This window comes from Drosophila takahashii, chromosome 3L, assembly GCF_030179915.1.
Source record: "Drosophila takahashii strain IR98-3 E-12201 chromosome 3L, DtakHiC1v2, whole genome shotgun sequence".
NCBI classification, from domain to species: Eukaryota; Metazoa; Arthropoda; class Insecta; order Diptera; family Drosophilidae; genus Drosophila; species Drosophila takahashii.
The window spans coordinates 3,059,778-3,085,812 of NC_091680.1; the positions used below are offsets into that span (position 1 = coordinate 3,059,778).

The 26,035-nt window shown below is 41.0% G+C and overlaps 4 protein-coding genes across 7 annotated transcripts; 3 read left to right on the forward strand and 1 right to left on the reverse strand.

The window, feature by feature from the left end:
- Positions 1 to 275: 275 nt before the first annotated feature.
- Positions 276 to 11,780, forward strand: Oseg2 (intraflagellar transport protein Oseg2). Its single transcript, XM_017160688.3, has 5 exons — positions 276 to 572; positions 891 to 1,236; positions 1,295 to 1,581; positions 6,448 to 7,491; positions 8,244 to 11,780. The coding sequence occupies exons 1-5, from the start codon at positions 534 to 536 to the stop codon at positions 11,778 to 11,780; spliced, it is 5,253 nt and encodes a 1,750-aa protein (XP_017016177.2). The 5' UTR covers positions 276 to 533.
- A 13-nt stretch (positions 11,781 to 11,793) lies between these two features.
- On the reverse strand, positions 11,794 to 13,982 carry LOC108070272 (regulation of nuclear pre-mRNA domain-containing protein 1B). The gene is made up of 4 exons (XM_017160689.3): positions 13,704 to 13,982; positions 12,948 to 13,636; positions 12,744 to 12,887; positions 11,794 to 12,094 (listed from the first exon to the last, which is right to left on the reverse strand). The coding sequence occupies exons 1-4, from the start codon at positions 13,852 to 13,854 to the stop codon at positions 11,942 to 11,944; spliced, it is 1,137 nt and encodes a 378-aa protein (XP_017016178.2). The 5' UTR covers positions 13,855 to 13,982; the 3' UTR covers positions 11,794 to 11,941.
- An 864-nt stretch (positions 13,983 to 14,846) lies between these two features.
- Positions 14,847 to 23,223, forward strand: ACXD (Adenylyl cyclase X D). 4 transcript variants are annotated; one of them, XM_017160701.3, is made up of 12 exons: positions 14,847 to 15,258; positions 16,018 to 16,248; positions 17,224 to 18,047; positions 18,405 to 18,686; positions 19,364 to 19,649; positions 19,720 to 19,895; positions 20,375 to 20,590; positions 20,650 to 20,974; positions 21,037 to 21,305; positions 21,366 to 21,460; positions 21,597 to 21,748; positions 22,285 to 23,223. In XM_017160701.3, exons 2-12 carry the CDS (start codon positions 16,126 to 16,128, stop codon positions 23,029 to 23,031), a joined length of 3,495 nt encoding a protein of 1,164 aa, XP_017016190.2. In that variant the 5' UTR covers positions 14,847 to 15,258; positions 16,018 to 16,125; the 3' UTR covers positions 23,032 to 23,223. The 4 variants fall into 4 exon arrangements, with proteins under 4 accessions (XP_017016190.2, XP_070071670.1, XP_070071672.1 ...); XM_070215569.1 differs by lacking the exons at positions 21,366 to 21,460; positions 22,285 to 23,223 and having other exon boundaries at positions 21,597 to 21,719; XM_070215570.1 differs by lacking the exons at positions 14,847 to 15,258; positions 16,018 to 16,248; positions 17,224 to 18,047; positions 18,405 to 18,686 and having other exon boundaries at positions 19,560 to 19,649; positions 19,714 to 19,895; positions 22,285 to 23,221.
- Positions 23,224 to 23,313: 90 nt separating this feature from the next.
- On the forward strand, positions 23,314 to 25,821 carry LOC138913135 (neprilysin-4-like). Its single transcript, XM_070215647.1, has 2 exons — positions 23,314 to 24,659; positions 24,862 to 25,821. The coding sequence occupies exons 1-2, from the start codon at positions 23,643 to 23,645 to the stop codon at positions 25,678 to 25,680; spliced, it is 1,836 nt and encodes a 611-aa protein (XP_070071748.1). The 5' UTR covers positions 23,314 to 23,642; the 3' UTR covers positions 25,681 to 25,821.
- The last annotated feature ends 214 nt before the right edge of the window (positions 25,822 to 26,035 follow it).

Here is a 26,035-nt window from a genome sequence, read left to right on the forward strand (position 1 = left end):
ACACCTGTATGAGTTGACCTCTCACCTGAGACACTCTTTCTATCTTCGCAGGACATGCGCAGGACTCTCTTCTCTCGCTCTCTCTCTCTCTGCTGAAAGGACTAGGACAACTCACAGCGGGCTGCGCTGTCTGCAGAGCAAGCAACAGCTTTGTGGTTGTGGGTGGTGGGACGCCCACCCACCCCCAAAGCAACCACCCATCCACCGACAGATCCACATCCTGGGCCCCATCCTGTGGCAGGCCCGGCACCTGCTGCATCTCAAAACAAAGACCATTTATTTAGAATGGCAGCGCAAAGCGGAAGCGCCAAGAAAATAGACAACACAACAACACAGAGACACCACAAAAGGGGTGGGTGGCAGTGGGCGGTTGGGTGGTTGGCAGGGGGCGGTTGCCGAGCTCCCGGTTGCCACAACAACTGACACGGACCACAACAACGGCTAAAAGTACGTCAGAAAAATTAACAGAACATTTATAATCGGAAAATTAAATCAAGAGAAATACGGGAAAGTCAAAGGAAATCTTAGGAAAAATGCAGTTGAAATATCTTCGAACATTGCTGGAGGGTCAGGTAATTTATTTGTGAATGGTAAAAGTGGAAATTAAATATGGTAATCTTTAAATGTACAATACAAATTTAAGTTACAAAGGTTCTGTCATTTTCATAAGTGCAATTTCATTATTGCACGTAAAAAACATTAAAAGGTGTGAAGGGTTTGATTTAAATGGAACTTAAATTAAATAAAATTATTATAAATGTAATTATTATTATTATTTGATTGAATTTATTTCCAAAAGTAGTTTTAAGAATATTTTAAATAGTATTTCTGGTCTCACATTATTTTTTAAAATATTTATTTATTTTAAAATAATATAATATTTTTCCCAGGAGCAAATTCAAAGGATAGCCGGGTTAGCCTGGTCTCCCAACCAGCAAAAACTGGCCATTGCCACCGCAGATCGTCATATTCTACTTTATGATGATGCTGGCGAAAGACGTGATAAGTTCAGCACCAAGCCTGCAAATCCCTCGAATGGAAAGAACTCGTATGTCATACGGGGATTGGCATTCAGTCCGGATTCCACCAAACTAGCAGTGGGTCAGAGCGATAGCATCGTTTATGTTTATAAACTAGGGGAATCTTGGAACGATAAGAAGGTGATTTGTAACAAGTTTCCACAGGCCAGTGCGGTGACTGCCCTGATTTGGCTCACTTCGGGTTCTATAATTGCAGGTAAGCCTTTTTTAATAATTTTAATAAAGAATAAATAATTAAATATTATTATTTTTAGGACTGGAGGATGGCAAAGTACGTGCTCTGCATAGCAAAAGCAATAAGTCGCAAAGTCTCTATGGAGGGGATAGCATCTGCATTTCCTTGGCCTCCAATACCAAGGGAACTGGCTTCCTGAGTGGCCACAATGATGGAACCATTATAAGATATTTCATGACGGATGAGGCCACAGAACCACTGGGCAGGGTGGTGCAGCACTCGGTGCCTCCATTCGCATTGGCCTGGCCACAGGGTGGATTTTGCGTGGGTGGCTGTGATCAGAGGATTGTCTTTTACGACAGCATGGTAAGTTGAAATCTCTATAGTGAAAAATATCGTACTAAATCCCAAAATTTCATATTTAATTCAAATATTATTCGCTTTGATATCTATTGTATTTTTTATTATTTATCAAAAAAGAATTTTAAGATTTTAAATGCGTTTCCGACCCTATAAAATATATACATTCCTAATCAGGATCACTAATCGATTATTTAATACTGCACCCATGTTATCAGTCCATGCGAAAAAGAACCCTGCTAAGTAATGCGTATTTTTAATATCTTTTTAGTAGTAAGAAACATTTTTTCGTTTGTGAAGTGAATATTCTCTTAACTACCACAAATGACAAATGTCGGCTGTTGGTCGCATACCGGATCCTACAGGACAGTTAAATGACTGGTAGAAGTCTTCGTTGCTCGTTAAGGAGAAAAAAACTTGAGACTTATCATATTCTTCTCCCTCGGAGCACCACAACTGAGTGGCTCCAAGAAAGAAGAGCTGATTCGGGGAAAGGTCGAGTCCTGGCATCGTTTCGTTGATCTTCTCCTGCTTCGGATCCTCCATAATTTGCTTTATGTGTTTTTGATATGCAGAGAATGACAGTCGCAATGTATCAAAGCCAAAGTATTCTTTCTCATATTCATTGTCATCCAAACTGAACCAACTATTGTAGTATTCCGCAAAGCACTGACGGCGTTCCCCATATCCCTCTTTACGTTTTAAGAAGTCCTTCGGGAAATAGCCCGCCAGTACACTTCAGTGCTGCCATTTTGTCCTCTTTCCGGACAGATCTGTCCTTTTTTTAACGACTTTATCCGGAAAAAAATTCAAACATCCCCCATCCGGAAATCTGTCCTTTTTTCAAAGATAAGGTTTTGAATGTTATTTTTGCTAGTCGAAAGTGTATAAACCTGTTTTTATTTGCTAAAATGCCTTTTTAACCATCATTCTTACAGTTCGGCACTTAAAAAATAATTCTTTTTACAAATTATTAAAGAGACGTAAAGCAGTCGATGGATTTTCTTTATAGTACGATTTTTTCTGTAGCAAAAAAAAGAGGAAAGCACTTTTAAAATTTCTTAATTTTTACTCTCTGCTTTTTTGTTAGAAAAAAAATTCAGATTTGAACGACTCTTTTTCGGGTTTGACGCAGATATTTAATTTTTTTGTATTACGAATATAGTTACTTGAAATGAATTAATTATTATAATAATTTTAGATTATTACGTATACGCACAAAAATTTACCATGGTAAAATGATCAAACAAAGAAGGTTGTGAGTCGGGCGCAGTAGATCATTACATAATTAAATTTTATTTAAAATTCATTTATATTAAGTAAATATATAACCCATTGGTAAAAACAGAAAAATGTAGGCACATTTACTTTTGTCCTTTTTTTTTTGTCCTTTTCTTAAATTTTTTGTCCTTTTTTTCCCTGTTTTTTGTGGCTTATCTGTCCTGTTTTTCAAGCTGAGTGATGGCAGCACTGGTACACTTCCCAAGGCGCCGAATTTTAGGGACAACGGCCAAGAAGAGTGGTAAATGGGTGTTTGCAAAAGGTTGGCCGCACGGTAGATATCCGATATCATATTTTCTGGTAAATCGGAGGAATTAAAGAGCTCCTTAGAGTGGCGTATGTTGTATCTATTCATCTCAACAATGAAGCGCTGAAGATTTATATTGGTGGTATCGTTTTTATCATCGACCAAGTCTAAGCTCCCAATCTCCGGAATCTGATTATTGGTGAGCAAATTGGCACCGCTTAAGTCGAGCGGAGAGTCCTTAAGCAGTTGATCCTTTGGTTCTTCCGAGCTCAACCAATCGGCTTCCTCCAGCGAACTTCTCAGGGTATTCCTTACTGCCTTTACAATGTCCGGCACTTCCAGCAATGCTCGCTCAGTAAAATGGTCCTGCACAGAAAAAAAAATCAATATTATTTGACATTATTATGTGATCTTGTATCAATAATACGTACACTAGTAGGCATAATTATTTTGACTTCTATTTCGTTTAAATGTTACAAAAATGTTCTTAACCCCTTAGGGCTAGTACAAAAGTACAAAAAAAACAAAAAGTCGTCCAAAACAAAAACTTCATATGAAACAAAATTTTTTGACGTTGTTATACCCTTGCAGAGGGTATTATGATTTCAGTCAGAAGTTTGCAACGCAGTGAAGGAGACGTTTCCGACCCCATAAAGTATATATATTCTTGATCAGCATCACTAGACGAGTCGATCTAGCCATGTCCGTCTGTCCGTCTGTCCGTCCGTCTGTCCGTCTGTCTGTTTCTACGCAAACTAGTCTCTCAGTTTTTCAGCTATCGGGATGAAACTTTCCCAAAAGTCTTCTTTCTATTGCAGGTAGTATATATGTCGGAACCAACCGGATCGGACAACTATATCTTATAGCTCCCATAGGAAGGATCGGAAAAGAAAACGTTAAAAAAATTCTAGCTTCGGTGTTTTTTGAAATATTACCTTCTACTTTTGGGGATGTTATTTTTTAAATATTTCTGAATTTCGAATTAAATATTTAAAAAATCGGACTACTATATCATATAGCTGCCATAGGAACGATCGGTAAATTAATGGAAAAGTAATAGGAAATAAATTCTAGCTTCTTTGGTTTTTATTGTATTATCTTCTACTCTATTTATGACTCTTTTTAAATATTTCCGAATTTCAATTTTAATTTGATCAAAATCGGACGACTATATCATATAGCTGCCATAGGAACGATCGGAAAATTAATGAGAAATATAAGAAAATTGAACATTTTTGCGATTTGTTAATTAATAGGAATGATCTGCAAGGGTATATAAGCTTCGGCTGGCCGAAGCTAGCTTCCTTTCTTGTTTTTCATATGAAGTTTTTTGTTTTGGACGACTTTTTGTTGGGTTGAGTACTAAGCCTAAAGCACCTTTTGAAAAGTTCGAAAATTTTGTGAAAGTCAAGTTTTAAAATTTTTTCCTGGGGCTTAAATAAAAAATTTTGATGCAAAGTCTTTCCCAAAGCAAAATTAATAGTAATTTCATAATTTTAAATGGAAAGATCTCAGTCAAATTTTGTATGAATAGGAGGAAAAAACGGCTAAACTTGTAATTTTTAGCTATTTGTAAGAAAATAGATGTTGAAAATTATTTTTTAAAGGGTGCTCAATGGGTTAAGATCATTTTTGTGTCATTTAAACGGAGTTCAAGTGCTTTTTCTATAGAAGCCAAAAGTTATAAGTTCAAAATATGAGTAGATTTAACTTTAAAATCTGTCAAAATAATTATGCCGACTAGTGTATGTTAATGTGACATTTTAAAAAAGCATTTACTAATTAATTTCTAAGTTTTATCTTCATCTCACCACCGAAAAGAGTTTGTTGAGAAGGAACTCCATTGAGGTCCACAGCGTTTTATCGCAATATGGTTCTTGCTTTTTAAATTCAGGATCGAAGGCGGTAAGGAGCTTCATGGCCAGATAATTGGCCACAGCCTCCGGATGTCGAGCACACACTTTGTCTATCGCCGCAAAGTAGGAATTACACAATTCGTGCTCCTTGGTTTCGTTCTGGTTCCAGACGATCTTCAAGTAGTTATGTTCGAAGAATTCGCAGTTTCCATCCTCCGGGAATCTACTTGCCACCCTTAGCGCCTCACGCCAGAATGCAAATATACCGTTGACCACCTGCTTTCTTTTATCCAATGGCATCTCAAATGCTCTTAAGTATCTGCGCATGACCGGTTCATTTTCCGTAAAGCCAACATAGGGAGAATATCCAGCATATGTTCTTATTCGTAGATTGCGCTTGTGAACTTTGTGGTTAAAACCCAGAAATCTCTCTAGAAAGTCCATGTAACGCGGAAAAGGATGTTTCCAGAAGATTCTTTCACCGATCAGACCCTGTACCCCGTAATCGATAATTTGGGCGCTCATGTTGAACCAGCTGAAGTTTGAGGCATTCCAAGAGGCACCATCGACGGCCGGGAAGCCTCCGATCGAGCGAATGAGTTGAAGGTAATGTGGATCTCCGGGAAAGAGACTGAGATCAGCTCGCTGACAGGCATTGTAGAATCTTTGGGCCACCCTAAGTTCGTTGGACACATTGAGGGACTCCGCCAGATCCATCAAACTCCATAAATGTTCCGTCTCGCCCTCCATCCCTTTATATTCCCAGCCTATCCATCTGTTCCTTTGGGGCTTCCCTTTATAATTTCCGCAGGCGTACTCATAAAAGTCTTCACAAGGTTCTGCACTCATGTTCATGTAGGACTTCATTTTATCCGCGTAGGACAATAGGCTCTCATCCTCATCGCCCTTTGTAGAATATATTACTATGAGCATATAGACCAGTAGTCTAACCAAGCTTAATTCCATGTTAAACAACCGGTGGTATGCACAACTTATTAGACGACTTTTTATATTTGGAACTCAGATGAATACTGTAAGCTCTATGCAAAACTTACCCCTATTTATATGCCCAGATGGGAACTACAAGTGCCACGTTTTGTGTGCATGTTTTTTAATAAAAAAACAAATATTAGTGGAAGGCCAAAACTTGGCATTGCGATAATTGGCACATTTTGATAAATGTTCTTGAAACAGCCAAATCACCATTCGCCTTTAGAGTTAAATATAAAATCCTAAGCAAACTGTACATCCGACCCTTATCTAAAAAACTCCGAATAATAATAAAAAAAAAATGGTATTCTCTTATCAGAGCGGTTTTAGTGTTTTTTAAATATTGAAATATTATATTAAAAATTTGCAGCTATTTTCTAAATTGCTGGTTTTATATATAAAATTATTTAAGTAAAAATGATAAACATAAATTATATTTTTTTTATTTCATAATATTTTTTTTCCTTCTAAAACCTTTCAAAAACTATTTCATTACAGGGTCGCCAGCTGCGCACCTTTGATCACTCCCGTACCGAAGGCGAACGGGAGTTCACTGTAGCCGCCTGTAGTCCCAATGGACAGGCGGTGGCCTTTGGCAGCTTCGACAGGATACGGATCTTCGCGTGGAGTCCGCGGCAGGGAGCTTGGAGCGAGAGTGCCAGCAAGGAGGTGGCCTGTCTGTACACTTTGAGCAGCCTCCTCTGGCGAAGAGATGGAGCCCGACTTGCCCTGGGATCGGTGAGTGGAGCAGTGCTCCTCTTCGAGTCCGTCCTTCGACGCACCGTTTGGCAGGATAAATTCGAGCTGATTTTCGTGGCACCCAGTCAACTTCTGGTGAGATCCTTGACGGAACCCTCGCAACAGCTGACGATTGAATCGCAGTTGGGTCTGGAGATCGATGATGTGAGGATTATGGGCAGGGATAACTATCTGGTGGCCCGCACCGAGGAGTCCCTGATCCTTTGTGATTTAACCCGAAACCTAAGCAGCGAAGTTCCCTGGACAGCCTCGGGTCACCATGAACGTTTCTACTTTGAGAACCCCACAGTTTGCCTGGTCTTCAATGTGGGTGAACTGAGTCTCGTGGAATATGGTGAAAATTCTATTTTGGGATCTGTTCGCACGGAATTTGTGAATCCCCATGTGATCTCAGTGCGTTTAAATGAGCGTGGGAATGCCAGGGAAAATAAGAAGCTTGCCTTTCTACTGGATGCCAAAACCATTTGTGTGGTGGATCTGGTTAGCCGGATGACCAGTGGTCAGATCAATCATGAGACCAAGATCGATTGGCTGGAATTGAGTGAGACTGCCCATAAGCTGCTGTTTCGGGACAAGAAACTCCGGCTGATCCTGGTGGATAACTATACGGGGAAGAAGCAAACCCTGCTCAGCAACATATCCTTTGTCCAGTGGGTTCCACAGAGCGATGTGGTGGTGGCCCAGAGCAACGCCAATTTGGCCATTTGGTACAACATCGATTTGCCGGAGCATGTGACCATGCAGAGTGTTCGTGGGGAAGCCATCGAGGTGCTCAGGGAAAATGTAAGTTATTAACAAGATAGAAAATGTAAGAATTTAGTTTTCGAAAAAGAAAGTACTCTTTTCTTTTGCATATTATAGCAACTTAATGCTTAGATGTAAAAGTAGTTTTTAAGGAGAATGTCTATTAAGACCCTTTTTTTCCAAATGGTAAATTTAAAAATGTATACATTTTCAGAAGAATTTCTTTAGCCCTTATCAATTTTACTAGAAATCGCTATAATATATAAACTCAGCTTAGGAACCTTAAATCGTTACAATCCAAAACCCTAAAATCCTAATCCTCTTACATATACCATGGTTAATCATTTAAAAAAAAATCATTTAAAATTCAGAGTATGGCTTTTGAGTGTGGTAATTTCCATATATTTTAGGCTTTTATCGTGTAAACTTCGTTTCGTTTCTAAAATCCTTAGGTCAATATCTTCCCTTAATCAATTAAGCAATTTTACCTTTAAATCTTGAAATCTTTTTATCATTATAATGTCCAAACTCTGCTATAGGAACCCCGAATCATTACAATCCAAAACCCTAAAATACTAATCCATTTTCATATACCCTGGTTAATTTCTATAGGGTCGCACAGTGGTTCAATTTCAGGATGGATGTAGAAATTTTCAAAAGAAATGTTTTCTAAAGTTTTAAGTTTTTAAGTGTGGTAATTTCCATATATTATAATTTTTTTAAAACTTAGGTCCAAAACATCCCTTCATTAATTAAGCAGTTTTAACTTTAAATCTGGTTACTATCTATAGGGTCGCACAGTGGTTCGATCGCAGGATGGACCGAGCGAACACAACTACCAGTTGGATGAGGGCCTGGTGGAGTTTGGAACTGCGGTGAATGACAGCGACTTCGGAAGAGCAGTCCACTTTCTGGAATCCCTGGGCGACAAACCGGCGGCCAAGGCAATGTGGCACAACCTGGCCCTAATCTCCCTGGAGGATGGCAATCTCCGGGTGGCCCAGCGATGCTATGCTGCTCTGGGTAACGTATCCAAGGCTTACTATCTGGAAGGGATGATCCAGCAGGCGGATGAGTTCGAGGCGACCTCGGGTTCTCCGGGAATTCTCTGTCCCGAGGTGCGTGCCAAGATGGCTCTGCTAGGATCGGATTTGCGCACGGCAGAGAGAATCTATCTGGAGCAAGGGGATATAGAAGCAGCCCTGAAGATGTACCAACAACTGGGGATGTGGGATGAGGCAGTTTCCCTGGCGGAGAGAAGGGGCTACAATCGAATCTCGGAGTTGAAGCAACAGCACATGGACTACTTGCTCAACAGCGAGCAGCAGGAGAAGGCCGGTCAGGTTCTAGAGGAGCAGGGTGATCTCCAGCAGGCCATGTCCTTGTTTTTGAAAGCTAACAAACCAGCAAGGGCTGCTCGATTGGCCTTGAAAACTCCCCACATTCTCCAAGATGAGCAGGTGATGCTGCAGGTCACCGAGGGATTGGTGCGCTCGGAGCTCTATGAATTAGCTGGGGACATAGCCCATCGTTTATCCCGACCAGAGGCGGCATTATCTCTTTATAGAAAGGGAGGAGCATATGCCAGGGCCTTGGAACTGGGACGAGTGGTGGCCCCGCAGGAGGTTACATCTTTAGAGGAAGAGTGGGGCGATTGGTTGGTGGCTCGCAAGCAACTGGATGCTTCTATCAACCACTACATAGAAGCGGGAGCAACCCAAAAAGCTCTGGAGGCAGCCGTGGGTGCCAAGCAATGGAGGAAGGCGGTCCAGATAGCCAAGGTCCTGGACGAACCCGAGCTCATCCAGAGATATGCCACGGATCTGGCCAAACATCTCGCCTTTGCAGGGGATTTGGATGGAGCAGAGGACATGTTGGTGAGGGCTAATCTTTATAAAGAGGCCATAGAGCTACTGAATCGTCATGGCAAATGGGAGCGAGCCTATGTGATTGGGGAAAAGTATCTAAAGCAAGATCAACTGAGGGACCTCTTCATCCAACTCGCTGGAACGCTGGAGGATCAGGGAAAGTACAGGGATGCCGAGAAGGTCCTGGTGGCTGTGAATGAACCGGATCTCGCGATAGCCATGTACAAGCGAAGGGAGCTCTACGACTCGATGATTCGCCTGGTGGAGCGTCATCACAAGGATCTGCTGGACAGCACCCATCTTCACCTGGCTCGCCAGTTAGAATCCCGTGGGAAACTCAAGAATGCGGAGCTGCATTTCGTGGCCTCCGGGGACTGGAAGTCCGCCGTGCACATGTACTGCTCCTCGAATCGCTGGGAGGATGGCTATCGGGTGGCCAAGCAGAAGGGCACCGAGGGCGCCAGCCAGCAGGTGGCCTACATGTGGGCCAAATCCATGCCCACCGAGAGTGCGGTTCGATTGCTCAGCAAACTGGAACTTCTGGACACCGCAGTGGGTTTCGCCTGCGATTCCGGTCAGTTTGAGTTCGCCATGGAACTCTGCCGCTTCGCTGGGCGTTCCACGGATGAGGTGCACCTGAAGATAGCCATGTCTCTGGAGGATGAGGGCAAGTTCGAGGCGGCAGAGGCGGAGTTCCTAAAGGCCAATAAACCTAGAGAGGCTATTTTGATGTACCAGCATGCTGGCGATTGGCAGGCCGCCTTGAATGTGGCGGAGAATCATCTGCAGGATGCCGTGGCTGAGGTGCTCATTGGCCAGGCTTCGTCTGCCTTGGAAACCAGGAACTACAAGGATTACGAGGCGCTGCTCCTGCGGGCACATCGTGCTGATTTGATTGTGGAGCACTACAAACAGGAATCGCTCTATGAAGATGCTTTGCGGATTGCCGAGGAGCACTATCCATCGGCTCTGAATGATTTGCGGCGTCTGCAGGCGCAACTGCAACGTGGTCAGGCGCAGGCTGGCGAGGATGCGGCATCTGTATCGAGGGGCTATCTCCAAAAGGCAGCTGAGTTTGCCAAGAAGGAGCAATTCCGCAAGGCAGCCGAGTGCCTCATGCAGATAGATTCCTCGAATGCCGAGGATGCAGCCACTTTGGAGAGGGCTTTGCTAAGAGCGGCGGAGATTTGCAATCAATTCCTGGAGGGCAAGGATGCAGAAGAGTTGGCGGAGTCACTGGGACCGCGGTTACTCGCCATCAAGCAAATAGGACCCGCTGCTCAGCTCTATTTAGCAGCCGATTTGCCCAAGCAGGCGGTGGATGTGTTCATCAAAACGGAGCAGTGGAGCAAGGCGCGCCGTTTGGCCAAGGAGATCGATGCGGATCTGCAGCTTCTGGCCTACGTGGAGCAGCAGCAGAAGGCGAGTCTGAAGCACGAGGGTAACATTGAACAACTGGCGGATATTGACATAGTTTCCGCCTTGGATCTTCTGGCGGAGCAAGGACAATGGCAGCGTTGTTTGGAGAAGGCCAAGCAGTTGAATCCCTCGCTGCTCCAGAAATACGTGGCAGTCTATGCAGCTCAACTTATAAGGGAGGGCAACTGCATCACTGCCTTGAATCTCTACCTGAGCTATGGTGCTCCTCCCATCGAGGCTCACTTTAATATTTACACGAGGATCGCCTTGGATTGCTTGGCTTTGCGGGAGGAGCAAACGGAGGCGGGTTTGGTGTGGCGTCAGTTGAGGGATTTCCTGTTCCGCTTGCTGCAATCTCTTAAAGGAAATCCTGAGCAATCCCAGTTCTCCGCCAGCATGGAGCAGTTCCTTCTGATAGCCCATTACTATGCCATTCGAGCTGCTTGTAAGGAAGTTCAAGCTCTGCAACCCGTGGCCCTTCGTTTATCCTTGGCTCTTCTACGCCACACGGATCTTTTACCAGTCGATAAAGGTTTCTATGAAGCTGGGATGGATCTCCGCCAGGCAGGTCGCGAATCCGAGGCCTTTGTGATGCTCAATCACTATCTGGATGTTTGTGAAGCGATTGAAGAGGGTTCCGGACAGTTGGTGGACCATTCCGATCTAGCTAGCACCGATTTTCCCAGCTCCGTGCCTTTGCCAGAGGATATCCATCTGAAGAATGATCCCAATCTCCACGAGGAGGTGCGTGAGTGGGTCTTAGCTGTAAGCATGGATCAGCAGGTCGATCAGCAGCTTCCCACCGATGATCGTGGGCTGTACGAATCCAGTTTGGCCTCCGGCGATTTGCCCTGCATGCTGAGTGGTTTTCCTGTGCGCGGTCGTCAGCCGGTGACCTTTCAGGCGTCCGCGAACCAAGTGAATCGCGATGTCTGGAGCAAGTTCTCGGTGGCCTTGAAGATGTCCCCGGGAAGTGGGATTTCCGACATTATATCCTTCACCGAAAAGTGGCAGGGAGCTGCGAACTACGTGATGCACTAAGTAAATCTTAATGTTGCTTGCAAATAGATGCTATAATTAAAACGTGTGTTTGGATTACAATCAGTGAGTAAACGGGGGACAATTGCAAATAAATGTATAAACTCTAGGCTTGACTTATAGTGGCTTCTCAAGGATCTCAGGATCTGTATCTGTATCTGTTTTCAATGCAGGGCGTTGAAGAGATCGCCGGCGGAGGGCAGGGGCGCCAGTCCGCCGGTCACATCGGGCAATTGGGTCAAGTCGGGCAGGTTGGAGAGATGGTCGTGGATCTCCTTCTGCAGGCCCAACATCTTGGCCAGCTTCTTCTTGTGTTCCTGCAAAGAGAGACACAGATTAGGCAACGATGCTTGTACTCGGGTAATTAAATGGGGTACTACTATTAGATATTCAGGGGTTTTTAATTGAAAATATAACAAATAAAATATAAATCAGGAAAATTAAAAGATTTTGCCAAGGTTTCAACAGCAAAACATTACATATACAGTAGGTAAACTAATTTTAATCAGTGCTTTGATGTACATACACCCCTTTTTTTTATAAGAAACTTTATCTAACAAGCCTTTATGACATGCAGTTTTTAAAATATTAAATGGGGTACTACTATTAGATATTCAGGGGTTTTTAATTGAAAATATAAACATACAATTAAAGACTAGGGAAATTAAAAGATTTTGCCAAGGTTTCAAAGGCAAATCATTGCATATACAGTGGGTAAACTAATTTTAAACAGTTCTTTGATATAAAAGGGTGCTTGCCTTTTTCTGCATAAAAATATAAACATACAATTAAAGACTAAAAAAATTAAAAGAATTTGGAAAGGTTTCAACAGCAAATATAACAAATACAGTAGTTAAACTAATTTTTAACAGTTCTTTGGTATACAACAACCCAATTTCTCCATAAAAATCTTTATCTAACAACCCCATATGACATGCAGTTTTTAAAAGAGCTTGAAGAACGTACATCGAGACGTAGCTCCGCCTGGGAGAGCAGCTCCTTCTGCTCCACTTGAAAATCTCGCAGCATGGTGGCCAACTTGGTGCGCTCCTCCATTTCCGCCGCCAGTCGAGCGTTGTAATCGTTCAGCAGATCCACAGCTTCGTTGACCTGAAAGAGAGGGAAGGAATTTAGATCAAATCTTAAGGGATTACATGAAAATTCACCCACCTGCACCGCCAAAGCCTTGGCCTTGTCCTTATCCTCCAGCTTGCTGATGCAGCTGATCTCGGAGATTTCCTGCGGCAGCTTGGCGATCCTCTCCCTCACCACTGCATCACTCGAGGCGGAGTTTTCAATGCTGGTCAAGGCCTTAATGAGCTCCTCTGGCTCTGGTGGCTCGCCCAAAGGCAAATAGGGTGGCGTGTGGCCATTTTCCGGCTCCACAGGAGCTGCCTCCTCCACTTGAGGCGCATAATTGGAGCTACTGCTGCCGCTGCTTTGAGCCTGATGCCTTGAACGCTTCGATTTGGAGTGGCGATCCTCGTGCTTGCGCTTTTCCCTTCGCTCCGATTTTTCTTTATGCTTCTCGGGCTTCTCCTGCTTTTCACTGCTGCCATTGGAGGGCTTTCCATTGCTGCTGGAGGAGGCAGTTGCTCCACTAGAAGAGGATTCCCTGTGCAATCGCGACCGCCATTCAGCAATAACCTTGGAATCGTAGACTCCCCGCTCCAGCCAGATGTTCAGGATGCGACCCAGGCTGCCCAGGAGCTTGTCCGAACCGCATTTCTCGCCTATATGGGCGAAAACCTTGCCCAGCACGTGGTTAAACTCCTTGCCGTACTCGGGACCCTTCTTCTTGCTGTTTTGGATCACATCGTTGGCCAGGTACATGAAGGTCAGCTTCTTGGGCTCGGGAACTAAGGGGGGATATATGTATTATGATATATCATAAGATATAGGATGGGAATACCATATAATACCCACCATTCTCCAATTCCCGCTGCCAGGTCTTCACAATCGACGCACTGTGCTTGCGGTGGTGAATCAGCCACAAGGATAAAGTCTGGATGCTCTGCTGGCTGCTGTTCAGCTCCGCCAGCTTCTTTAGCAGCGCCGTCTCCGTGAAGGCCGACATGGCAGTAGCGCGAGTTTTTCCACCGCTTTTCCGGCGATTTTCCTCAATAAATCGAACGAAATTGCAATTTTGTTTTTTCGAGCTGCTAGAAAATAAACAGCTTGGACCGAAGGTATGACCTTGCCGACTAGAATACTAAAATCGCCTGGCAAAGGGCAACTGGTCACACTACGCTTGGCGGGAAATCAGTTTTCAAAAAGATATTTTTCAAAAGGTTGCAGGAGTTTATGCTTAAAAAAAAAGTTCCAAATGATGTATTGCTCTATTTTAAAAATGGCCGATAAAATCATTTTCATAGCTAGCAAATTTAATTTATTTTTTGAGCGTAAATTAAAATAACAGAACTTTAAAGTTAAAATTTGGAAATTTTAAAAAAAGAAAATAAATGATACTCCAAAAACATATAAGTATTCACTAATCCGGAAATACAGCTAAGTTAAAACTAAATAAATAAACCTCCAAAGGCTAAATTCCTTTCTTTAGTTTCACTTTAATATTCCATTTTGAGCTCATTCCTCATGTGAAGAAAAATTTGGTGGCCTTTTCTTTCGGTGTAAGGCATTGAAATTCCATAGAAATCATTTAAAAACTTGAAAATAGTAGTTTTTAAAACAAAGTTGCCAGATCCTGTGACTAGTGTGACCGTTTGAATAGCAGTGAAACCAGGGGTGGAAAGCCAAGCTTCTAGCGTTAACCGCTAGAGGGAGCTGCTGTTAAGGCGGCAAAAAATTCAAATTTGAATTCAAATTATACGCCTTATAGAGTATTATTCCCTAAAAATTACTTTCAATAACCAAAAAATCAATCGAAATGAATATGTAAATAATTTCCCCTTAAAAATAACCTCTCTACAGCTGTGTCATCAATCAAGCGCCGTCAAGCGCCAAACACTTTTCACACTGATAAGCCACTCGACTCTCAACACTCAGCCATCAACAATGCGATTCGAACGACAGGTGTGTTTCGATTTCCTCCTCAGTTGGTCGCAGCTCTTCGTTCGCACCGGTCGTGCATATAGAGATATCGGCTCTAAGTTAACTCGCTGGGAAATCGAAATCGGGAACGGAACGCCTTATCGCGGCAGAGAAAAGAGTAATTTGTGATACCTGTCCGCCGTGTTGTATTGGCTTGTTGAAGCGCTCTACGCGCTTAAGTGGTGTTAATTTTTTATTAATTATTATCGTATTTATTACCCAACGTGAAAGTGAAGTGCGAAATCGGTCGCCTCAAGTGCCATTCGTTGGCCGTACGTGCAAAGCCCATAAATAAATTACACAGCCATATAGCCGTGATCCTTCCTCTTTTTCCCCACTTATATTCCATTCGAAACTGCAGCTGATAATGCAAACGGACTCCGTCTGATCGATTTATATATTGGCGACGATTTGGAGTGCGCGAGTGCGGGTGAGTGTGATTTACAGACCATTAGCCATTAGCTATTACTATCACATTAGACAAATTGCTAAATTAGCTGCTGTTTTTGCAGCCAAAATGAAACCCATAGAGGTTCTACATCACTGAAAAAAATAAATCCACATATTTAAAGTAATTATTTAAATAAAAATCGTAATATTCAACATTCAAAACATAAAATTGCATGAATTAATTTGAAAATATTTTAATCCAGTTAGAAAATAATAAATACAGTGTAAATCTTAATTACTTAAAATATTTAAGGTCATAATACTACAGAATTACATATTAAAATCGGAGCTTAAAATATTTAAAAACTATAATTGCATAACTGTTTATTTCCATATTTCAAATTATTAAAAACCGTATAAGATGAAAAACAAAGTGAAAAAATATTTAAATTGAATATTTTATAAATTTTATTTAAATTAAATATTTTAACTGATTAAAGAATTTCATAATAAAATCAAATTGTTAAATTTACTTTAATTTTTTTAACTGTTTACTTTTTCATATTTAAAATTCAAAAAAAAAAACATAGATGAAAATATTAATGAAATTAAAAATGAAATCTTTGGATTCACTACCTATTTTTATCAGTGATGCTACACACTCCTCCCACTATTTTCTGTTCTTTTTTTTGTGCTACCCGATAAGCGACTGAATTCAATGCTTATTGGGGATTTTGTTGCTGCTGGAACCGAATGGCTGATATGTAGCTTTGTGGCTAATTGTTTGATCCGATAATAGGTGATACCATTCCTCTGATTGTGGATAGCTGCCACCGAAAATGATCCCGCTGCAGTTACTCTGATTCCCATCCCAAACCCAACCCATCCCATTCCATCTGGAGGTATCATGGACTCGTACTTCGACTCGGCCATCGAATACAATCGAACCAATCCCATCAGTTTGGCCAGAACGAGTGAACAGGCCCAAACGGTGCAGAACGAGAAGAACTGGGAATGGTCATATCTAGTGGTGAGTGGATCATATTTTTGAATGGATCTATATCTGAATTTGAAGTAGGAATGGAAAGTTTTATATGGGCCATACTTTATCTTTATAGACAGCGACCAATCTTTATAAGCCAACACTCAAATCTCAATTAGCAAAAATGCAACTGAATGCAAAGTTCTAAAAAAAGACAATATTGTAACAAGGAATGGTGTTCTATATCTTATCTCTAATAAGAAACATTTGATAAATTATAATAGCTAATAACTTCCTGAGAAAATCAAAATTACATATTTAATATAACAGTCTAAGTTACATATTATTTACACAACTTAAAAGCAAGTTTTATTATCGATGGATTTTCTCGAGCGATAAGAAACTCTCAAAGGAACATTCGTTCATATTCCTATTAAGGTTAATGATGACAACTATATTAGTAAAGTACCAAGGCACTTCTGAGTGCGACGTTAACAATAAACTTAATCTATACTTATAGCTATGAGAAAAGAGCGCTAAATATATACATATATCTAAATCGTAAACATTTTAGCAATACTTATAGACTAAAAAAAAACAGTTACCAAAACCTTTCTTATGATCTCAAAAGTGAGCAAAGATCTGTTCAATCTCCAATTATCAAAATCAATAGGTCTTTTATCTCTCTATTCATCTCTTTCCTGCGTAATAACAAATTAGAGATAATTTTCTTCTTGATTTTAAGAAAGTTTCTTCTTGAAAAAGACATAGTTTCTTGAACTAAGAACTTTTGCTCTAGATATTTTGTATTGTCATTTTTCCTGGGTGTAGAGATTTTTTAAAAAATCGAATAGTTATCAAATTAAAAATATTTGATCTTAAATATTTTGTATTCTCAATTTTTCTGGGTGTAGAGATTTATATTAGCAGAACTTACCTTCATTTTGATCCCTAGAATTTTAGATATAAGAAATCAACTCCCCAATTCTACTTACCAACCTTCTTTTCACGATAATCCCCTAGAGAAAATGTCGCAATTTGGAGCTGGAGGAGTCGTACGACTTGTACATGCGGCGCCTGCGTGTTGGCTACCTCTCCCTGTTTATCTTCATCCATGTGGCGGTGACTGTGATCCATACGCTCCTCCTGCTAACCACGCCGGAGATTAAGTACGTATACGTGGACATGGTGGCGTATATGTGCTCCGGATTGGTCATTTGGGTGGTGCTCTCGGTGAACTTCCGCAGCGATCTGGTGAGCAAGCATGGCTGGGTGGTTTATGCCACCTCCTGGCTGGCAGTTTGTGTGATGGTCCTCATGGATATTGGCCTGAATGTCTACCATGCCACCAGTCATAATTACATTCTGAATCCGATCTACGATGCGTACACCCTGTATGCCATTTATATGTTCATGCCGGTTCCGTATCTCCTGCAACCCTTTGTTTTGGGATCGGCAGTCACTTTGTGCTACATCATAAACTATAGCTTTGTGATCACCGCCAAAGATGATAATCAGATGCACAGCATCCTGAATGAGGCCATCTACCTGAATTGCGTCAATCTGCTGGGGATTTTCTTTCGCCTCATGAGGGATATAGCGCTACGAACGACTTTCCTGGATCGTCGACAATATGTGGAGGAGAATTTGCTATTGCGATATGCTAGGGATCAGGAAAGGAGTCTTCTGCTGAGCATTTTACCCTCCCAAATTGCGGATCGTTTGCAGGAGGATGTGAAAAACCGCATAGAGAGATCCAAGCAGCAGCATCAACAGCGATCACAGGTGGATCTGCGAAGGAGTGCGGATAGTCAGACTCTGAAGAGGTGGAGGCAGCCAGATCATGGGTGAGTATAGAGGAAACCAACGAATCAGAAGGTTATTGAAATCTTTTGTAAAGGTGCTTAAAAGAAGGCAATAATTTATTTAAATTCCTGCAGTCTGGTAGTTCCTTTTCCATTGCATACTTTTAGACACCTTCATAAAGAAATCTAAATCATAGTGATATTAGAACCATTCCGCCATTTCTTTTCTACATCTTTAAAGAAATTATTAAAGAAATTATTAAGGTGAAAAAAAATATACAAAATAAATTATAAGACCGGAAATTCATTTCTCATTGCATACTTTTAGACAGCTTTACAAGAGATTTTAAATCAATAGATCTTTTCCTTATTTCAACTATACAATATATCTTTTTGCAGCACCCTCTTTATAGAGCCCCACGATGATGTCACCGTACTTTACGCAGATGTGGTTAACTACACCCATCTGACCACAACTCTGGATGTGAAAAAGCTGGTGGAAGCTCTGCACGATCTCTTCGTGCGTTTCGACAGTGCCAGCGAGGAGTACAATGTGCTGAGGATCAAGTTCCTGGGCGATTGCTACTACTGCGTGGCCGGGTTGGCCAATCCCAATGCGGATCACGCCAAGTGCTGTGTAGATCTGGGTCTCAGGATGATCAAGGACATTCGCGATGTCAGGTGGGTACAGCTTGTTCCAGCTGCTTTAAAAATTATAAAAGTCATTAGCCAAGTTGTGATTAGTCACTACTGATTAATCGGTTTTGAATTTTTTATTTGGCCGGATGAACGCCGTGATTATTGATTGCGATTAGAGAATTTCGTTAATCAAATCTAGCAAACTGGAACTAAAGGAATGTGTACATTAGAAATTACTTTTATAATTCCCTATTTCTTGTTTTGAATTTAACCAGTTTATTAGAAATTACGTGGCTTGATAAACGTGAGGTCATATTTATTCCAAGTACTTTACCGAAATTTGATAAGACATGCGAATTCAAATGAATATTTTATGGCCTTGCCTAAGGTAAGCCCATAAATGGACTTATAAATGCCTATTAAAGTTCAAGTTGTTCAAGAGCAAGTTAGCTTTATATTTTGGAAAATGCTATAAATGTAAATTGGAAAATAAATTCTTTAAGCTTTTAGGGATCTTATAAAATAACTTGATATTAATGGACTTTGTGGTCATTTTAGTGGGAAGTAAAACGTTTATTTATAAATTCTGTAATATTCTAGGGATGATATAAATATGATATGATATAAGATGATATGAGATTATATGAGGTGACATGTGAGGATATAATAATATAAAAATTAAATAAAATATAAAAACACTAAATTCTGAAAAATTCTAGGGAGAAGCGACATCTGAATATCGATATGCGAATTGGGGTTCACTCCGGCGATGTTCTTTCTGGAGTAATAGGAGCAGCCAAGTGGCAGTTTGACATCTGGTCAAAGGACGTGGATATCGCCAATAGATTGGAGGCCACTGGAGCCACTGGAAGGGTACATGTTAGCCAGAAGACTCTCTCTCTGCTGGATGGCGAGTATTTCTACGAGGATGGCACCGAAAAGGCTCGAGAGGATCCGGTGCTCCAGAAGCACGGCATTCGCACCTTCCTGATCAAATCAATGCGCGTGAGTATTTCTCGTGAACAAAAATCCTTTGATCTTCGCCAGCACCATTACATCGAACCGAAAGTTGTAGGCCCCCATGCACGACCCGCGTCGCAGGATGAGGGAGCGGCAGGCCAAGAAGCTCAGCGAGGCCAGCAAGGCCAACTTTATGCACAATTCGACCCTTCATCAGTACAACCAGGTGCGCAACCAGGCCAAGCTGGAGATGTGCCGGGAACTGGACAAGATGCCCATTGGGAGGATACAGTGAGTGGTCTTTACTAAAAATCTATACGAATATTCGATATGAAATAGGGTCAATTCTACCTTATTTCATATCAATAAAAATACTATACGATTTATGTCAAATTTATGATGCAATCATACCAACATGATATTTTATCATATCATAAGAAATACCAAATGAAGTTTTTTTTGTACAATTAATAAACAATGAGATAAACATAATCTTTATTCATATATAAACGATATGAATAACTTGATCTTAAAAAAAACATAAAATTGACCAGCGCATTTTAATTTGATATTTGACAATGTTTTTCTGTGAACATTTGTAATTGATTTTCTGTCTGCGTTTCTGTGTAACCTGTGCCTTAAATTCCGTATTGTATACTGTGTATGTTGGCAGAAGAGTGGCAGAGCAGCGGTAGAGACATCTTTTAAACCAGGCTTTTGACACATTTACCTTTATAGATTTATTAAATTAAATGGTTTTTATTTTTCAGACTCACAAAAGTATTCCGGCGAAGCACTCGCTTGACCCAGGATGAAATCGAGGAGGAGACCTTTCGACGGAATATCAGCTCCTGTTGCCTGTTCTTTCGCATTCGCAACTGGGAGTTCCAGTATATGCAGGAGCCAGATGTGATGCTCAAGTACAGTATTGCTCTATCCTGGGCGATATACATGGGTCTGCTGACTATCCAACTGCTAAGCAAGGAGTAAGTATAACCAATTCCTAAAAGAAAGATAATCTTATAAAAGGATTTTTCTCTTTTAGTGCCCGCTATCACTATTGGTACATAGATGGAACCACCATAATCCTGCTCACCATGCTATTGATTGTATCCTGGTACAAGAAACTCTGGATCATGTACATGTCCGATGCGGATGTGACCTCGCCAAATGGCAGGATGAGTGGCTTCCTCTTTCGCCTCTCGGATGAAATGCAGCGGAATGTGGTCATCAGGATAGTGATGTATTTCCTGATAATCTTCTCCTACTGCGCGGTGGCCATAATGCAAGTGGTCGGCTGCAGCAGCGATGAGGATTACGGGGATCTGGAGCCGAGTTACGACGAGCGGGTGCAGTGCTTTCATCCTTGGGTGGGGAAATCCCCATAGATCCATAATTAACACTTCCATTACATTGTATACTTTCTCTGCAGATCTTGACTAACTGCATGACCCTCGTAATTGGCATGTCGTTTCTGTTTACAAGGATTCCCTTTATCATCAAGTCGTGTTTTTCTGCCCTAATATTGATTGGTTATGCGGTGCTGGTGGTTTTTGAATTCAACTATATCTACGCCAATAGTCCCTCGACGAATGTGAACTTCAATGCGAGATACTCGCATATTCTCTTGATGCTCATCACCTTTGGCATTTTTCATCTGATGGAGCGGCAAACGGAGTTTATAGCCAAAGTGGATTACAAGTAAGTGAAGTTACTGTATAGTTTATAAGAAGATTTACTAACATATTACTAATTGAACAGCTGGAAAAGACAACTACTTAAAAAGCAGGAGGATGCCTTGATCACCAATGACACCATCAAAGTTCTACTAACCAATATTTTGCCCACCCATGTTGGTAGGTTTTCCTATAAATCAGTGGTTGCTCTACCGCTGCGCTGCCAACTCACACAGTTGCTTTTCCTCTGCTGGTGGCCACTGAAATATTTATATACTCAAGATTACAATCTATACTAATTTATATACCCATCCAGCCGACTTCTATCTCTCCAACCAACTGCAAAATGAGCTCTACTACGAGGAGTACGACAATGTGGCCGTCATGTTTGCCTCCATCAAAAACTTCGACACCGACAAGATCGGTTTGCGGGTGCTGAACGAGATTATCTGCGACTTTGACGATGTGGTGAGTAGTCAACTGAAATTGTCAAGTGAATCCCCTACAGAAATTAAATGCCTAAATTTAGTGACTGAGTTACTACAGTCTGGCAATCTTATCGTATCTTAGTAGAAAGAAGTGCCTTATATCCAAAGTGTGAGTTGAATTAGATAATAGTAACTTTTTATCTGTGGATTTTTGAGATAAATGCTACTTGTTTTCAATCGAAGGGGTAGAATTATACTTATAAAAAATACTGGAATTTTTGAAAGTATTTTAATCAGCATTTTATAAGGGAGATATTTTAATGAATATAAGACAAATAAAAATGCTAAAAAAAAAAAAAATGTATAAAATAATGAACACAATCTATTGACTTAAAATATTTAGGTTTTAATTGGTTGGGGCCATTTATAATTGTCTCAAAACCAAAATATAAATAAACAAAAAAAAAATTGTTTAAATAAAAAAAAAAAAATTTTTTTTTTTTTATTAAGTTACTTTCTATTTGTCGAGGATTTTGTATTAGATATTGAACTTATACATTTATTTCCCTTTTCCAGTTAAACAAATACTCGCAAAGTCTGCGCGTGGAGAAGATCAAGGTGGCCAATTGGACTTATATGGCGGCCTGTGGCCTGGATGTTTCTCGTTCGGAGCAGGTAAATGCCCCCCAGATGAAGTTCAGGAATGTATCGCTGATGCCGAATGGCCGAAGAAGTCGCTACGATGGAGCTCGCACCTCCAATACGGATGGAGTGCAGCGTGTTCCCTACGGAAATGGTAGCAACATAGCTTTGGATCTTGACCTAGAAAGAGGTCAATACGAGGGTAATGTGATTACGAGTAGTGGACCAAGGATCAGTACCACCCAAAATGCGAGCAGTAGCAATGAGGTGGTGAGGGTGATGGCTGAATTCGCTCTCGATCTGATGAGAACCATGAGGAGGTTCAACACAGAGAATATGCAGACGGAGTACGAGGGAAGCACCGACTATGGAATGCTGAGGATTGGAATTTCGCATGGTAGGGCGATGGCCGGAGTGGTGGGCAACTCGAAGCCGCACTACGACATCTGGGGGAATCCTGTCAACATGGCCTCGCGAATGGACTCCACTGGGGTTCCAGGTCAGATCCAAGTCACCGAGAACACGGCCCTCAAACTGAGGGAGTTCAACATCCAGTGCAACTATAGGGGCATGACCTTCGTCAAGGGGCGTGGCAACATACCCACCTACATCATCGGCACCGACAGCGAATACCAGTTCCTGCCGCATCGCCCATCGCCAGCGGCAAACAAAGAAGACTAGCTGAATTTACCAGAGATTTAGAAACTAAGGAAAACCCGTGTATATACATACCATAGATAAGACATTTTCTAGTTGGATAAATTTTGGAGAATTTAAATCATTAAAGTTTCTAACTTTATGTGGTAAATCGTTGTAAAATTCAAACAGAATTTTTTAAGAAATGATCAGGTTTGAACAATTTTTGAGCAATCAACTTTTTAAAATAAAGGGCGGCGATAAGAAAATTGAGCGCCAAATATTTAAAAAAACTCGTAATTATTCCATTAGTATACAAAGTCTTTGAGATAAGGGTCAGATTTACACACATGTGCTCTAGTTTTTTATATTCGAAATTTTAGTTTGGCCTTTCACAATGGGAGAACAAAATTCCATTGGTCTTATCGCAAAAGTTTGGCGTTCCACTTTTATAAATCGCGAAACGTTATCGCACACATTTTATTAGTTTTTATAAAATATATTTATTTGAAAAACTTGACCATATATGTGCACTTACAGTTCCAATCTGGGCATATAAATAGGGGCCAGATTTGAAAAGAGTTGGCAGTATAAATTTGAGTTCTTAGTCTAAACGGTCGGCTCATAAGTTTGGAAAACCACTTTGGTTGTTTAACATGGAATTAAGATTACTTAGACTGGTGATCTTTCTGCTTCTACTTATATATTCCACGAAGGGCAATGGGAATGAAAGCCTAGAGTCCTATGGCAATCTAATGAAGTCCCTCATGAACTTGAGTGTAGGACCTTGTGATGACTTTTATGAGTACGCCTGCGGAAATTTTGGAAGCCTCTCCGCGCAACAAAGATTTAACTTGTATACCGACCCGTTTGACTTCAGGAAACGCCTGGATCATTTACGGACAGATCATTTATTGGGTATGGTGGATCTGGCGAAGTCCCTCAATGTGTCCAGCGAACTTAGGGTGGCCCAAAGATTCCACAATGCCTGTCTGCAAGCTGATCTCTACCCCTTTCCTGCTTCCGATCCATATTACCTAGAAGTAATTCGATCGATCGGAGGCTTTCCTGCCGTCGATGGTGCCTCTTGGAATGCCTCAAACTTCAGCTGGTTCAACATGAGCGCCCACATGATCAATTACGGGGCACAGGGTCTGATCGGCGAGGAGATCTTCTGGGACTATCCCTTTAGCTCTTCCTTGGACTTTGAACGGACACTTTTGGGTTTCAACCCCTACGTAAACACGCTCAATATCTGGAGTAAAGGATCGACTGCCTATAAACAGAATGAGAAGGTCATGCGCGGATACTTAAGAGCATTTAAATTGCCTGAGGATAAAATTGCAGAGGTGATCGACGGTGTATTTGCATTCTGGCGTGATGCGCTAAGGGAGAAAAGTGAATTTCCGCCAAATGGAAACTGCACAGCCTTTGAAGATAACTACATCAAGATTGTCTGGAACCAGACAAAGGAGCACGATTCGTGTGATTCCTACTTCGTCGAGTTGGATAAAGTGGTTACCCGGCATCCTGAGGCTGTGGCCAATTATTTGGCCATGAAACTGCTCTACGCATTCGATGCCAAGCTTGAGGACACAAAACAGCAAAAATATTACTGCGACAGAACTCTGCGCAGTTCAATGATGGGCCTTCTCAACAAACTATTTTTGGAGGTGAGTCTTGCGGACCAAAGATAAAATTTATAAAATAATAATAATAAATAAATAAATAATAAATAATGGGTATAAAAATGGATTTTGCTAAAAAAAATAGTATATATATGTATATATACTTATCTAGTAAAATATATATATAAAATATTACAAGATTGCTTAATAATATCAAATTTATATAAATCTTATTTTTTCTGTACAGGAGCATTTTACTGAGGAAACAAAGCTGGACGTGTCGAAAATTGTGAAGGAAGTAAGGCAGAGCATGGAAAGTTCGCTTGTAAAAGCCGATTGGTTGAACTCGGAGGATCGAAAGGGTGAACTGCTCAAGGAGTCTATCCTCGACTTTAGCGGTGCCAATTTACTTAACGATTACCTAATCTCGGAGACTGGCCGCCTGGAAGTAGTCGATGATAGTTACGCTGCGACCAATATAAATCTTCAACGCCTTAGTGTTGACATCAATAAGTACAACACCCGTTACACTAACGAACTCTTCAAGTTACCGGAAAATATCCACCTCATTGTTAAATTTTTGCAACCACCCGTTTACGAACCCTCTTGGCCGTTGTCCCTAAAATTCGGCGCCTTGGGTAGTGTGCTTGCGAACTATTTACCCGAGAACATCTTAAGAGATAAACAGGGATATGTTGAACGTCGTCAGTGCTTTAGGGATTACTACAAAAATCTGTGGAGTTCAGATGACAGCAAGTGGCGCGAGGAAGAAATCATGCAATTTGATACTTTGCGACTCGCATTTTCTGCCTATCAAAGGCACATAGAACATCTTCCGAAGGACTCGAAGCAGGAGAGGGTCAACGAAACGATGCCAGGACTCGACCTTTCATCGAATCAGCTCTTCTTTCTTGGAGCCACTCAGGTGTTGTGCGCTGATGGCATAAAACTTCTTAAGGTCTTAGCAATGGCCGCCCTTGCAAGTAACGAACACTTTTATCAGGCCTTTAACTGTCCTGTAGGATCCGGGATGCGACCCACAAACATCACTTGTCATTTGTGGTAAATAAAAGATTTTTAATTTTGTCTCTGTAAAGGAACAATTTTACTCTGACCAAACCACCCAAAAAAAATATATTCCAATCTTTAAAGTTTTTCATAGAGAAAAATTTAATATCATTAAGCTAAATCTAATTGTGAAATGTAATATTTTAAAATTATAAAAAGATAACATTTTGTTAAACCAACGCTTTTGTTTATATATTTAACTTTTATATTTTTAATCTTAGATCGAGTGGTGATTTGGCTTTTATCGCAATACAAAAATTTAGCGTTCCAGTTCTTCAAATCGTGAAACGTTATCGCACACAGTTTAGTTTTTATTCAAAATGTTTATTTAAAAAACACTTACATATAAAAAC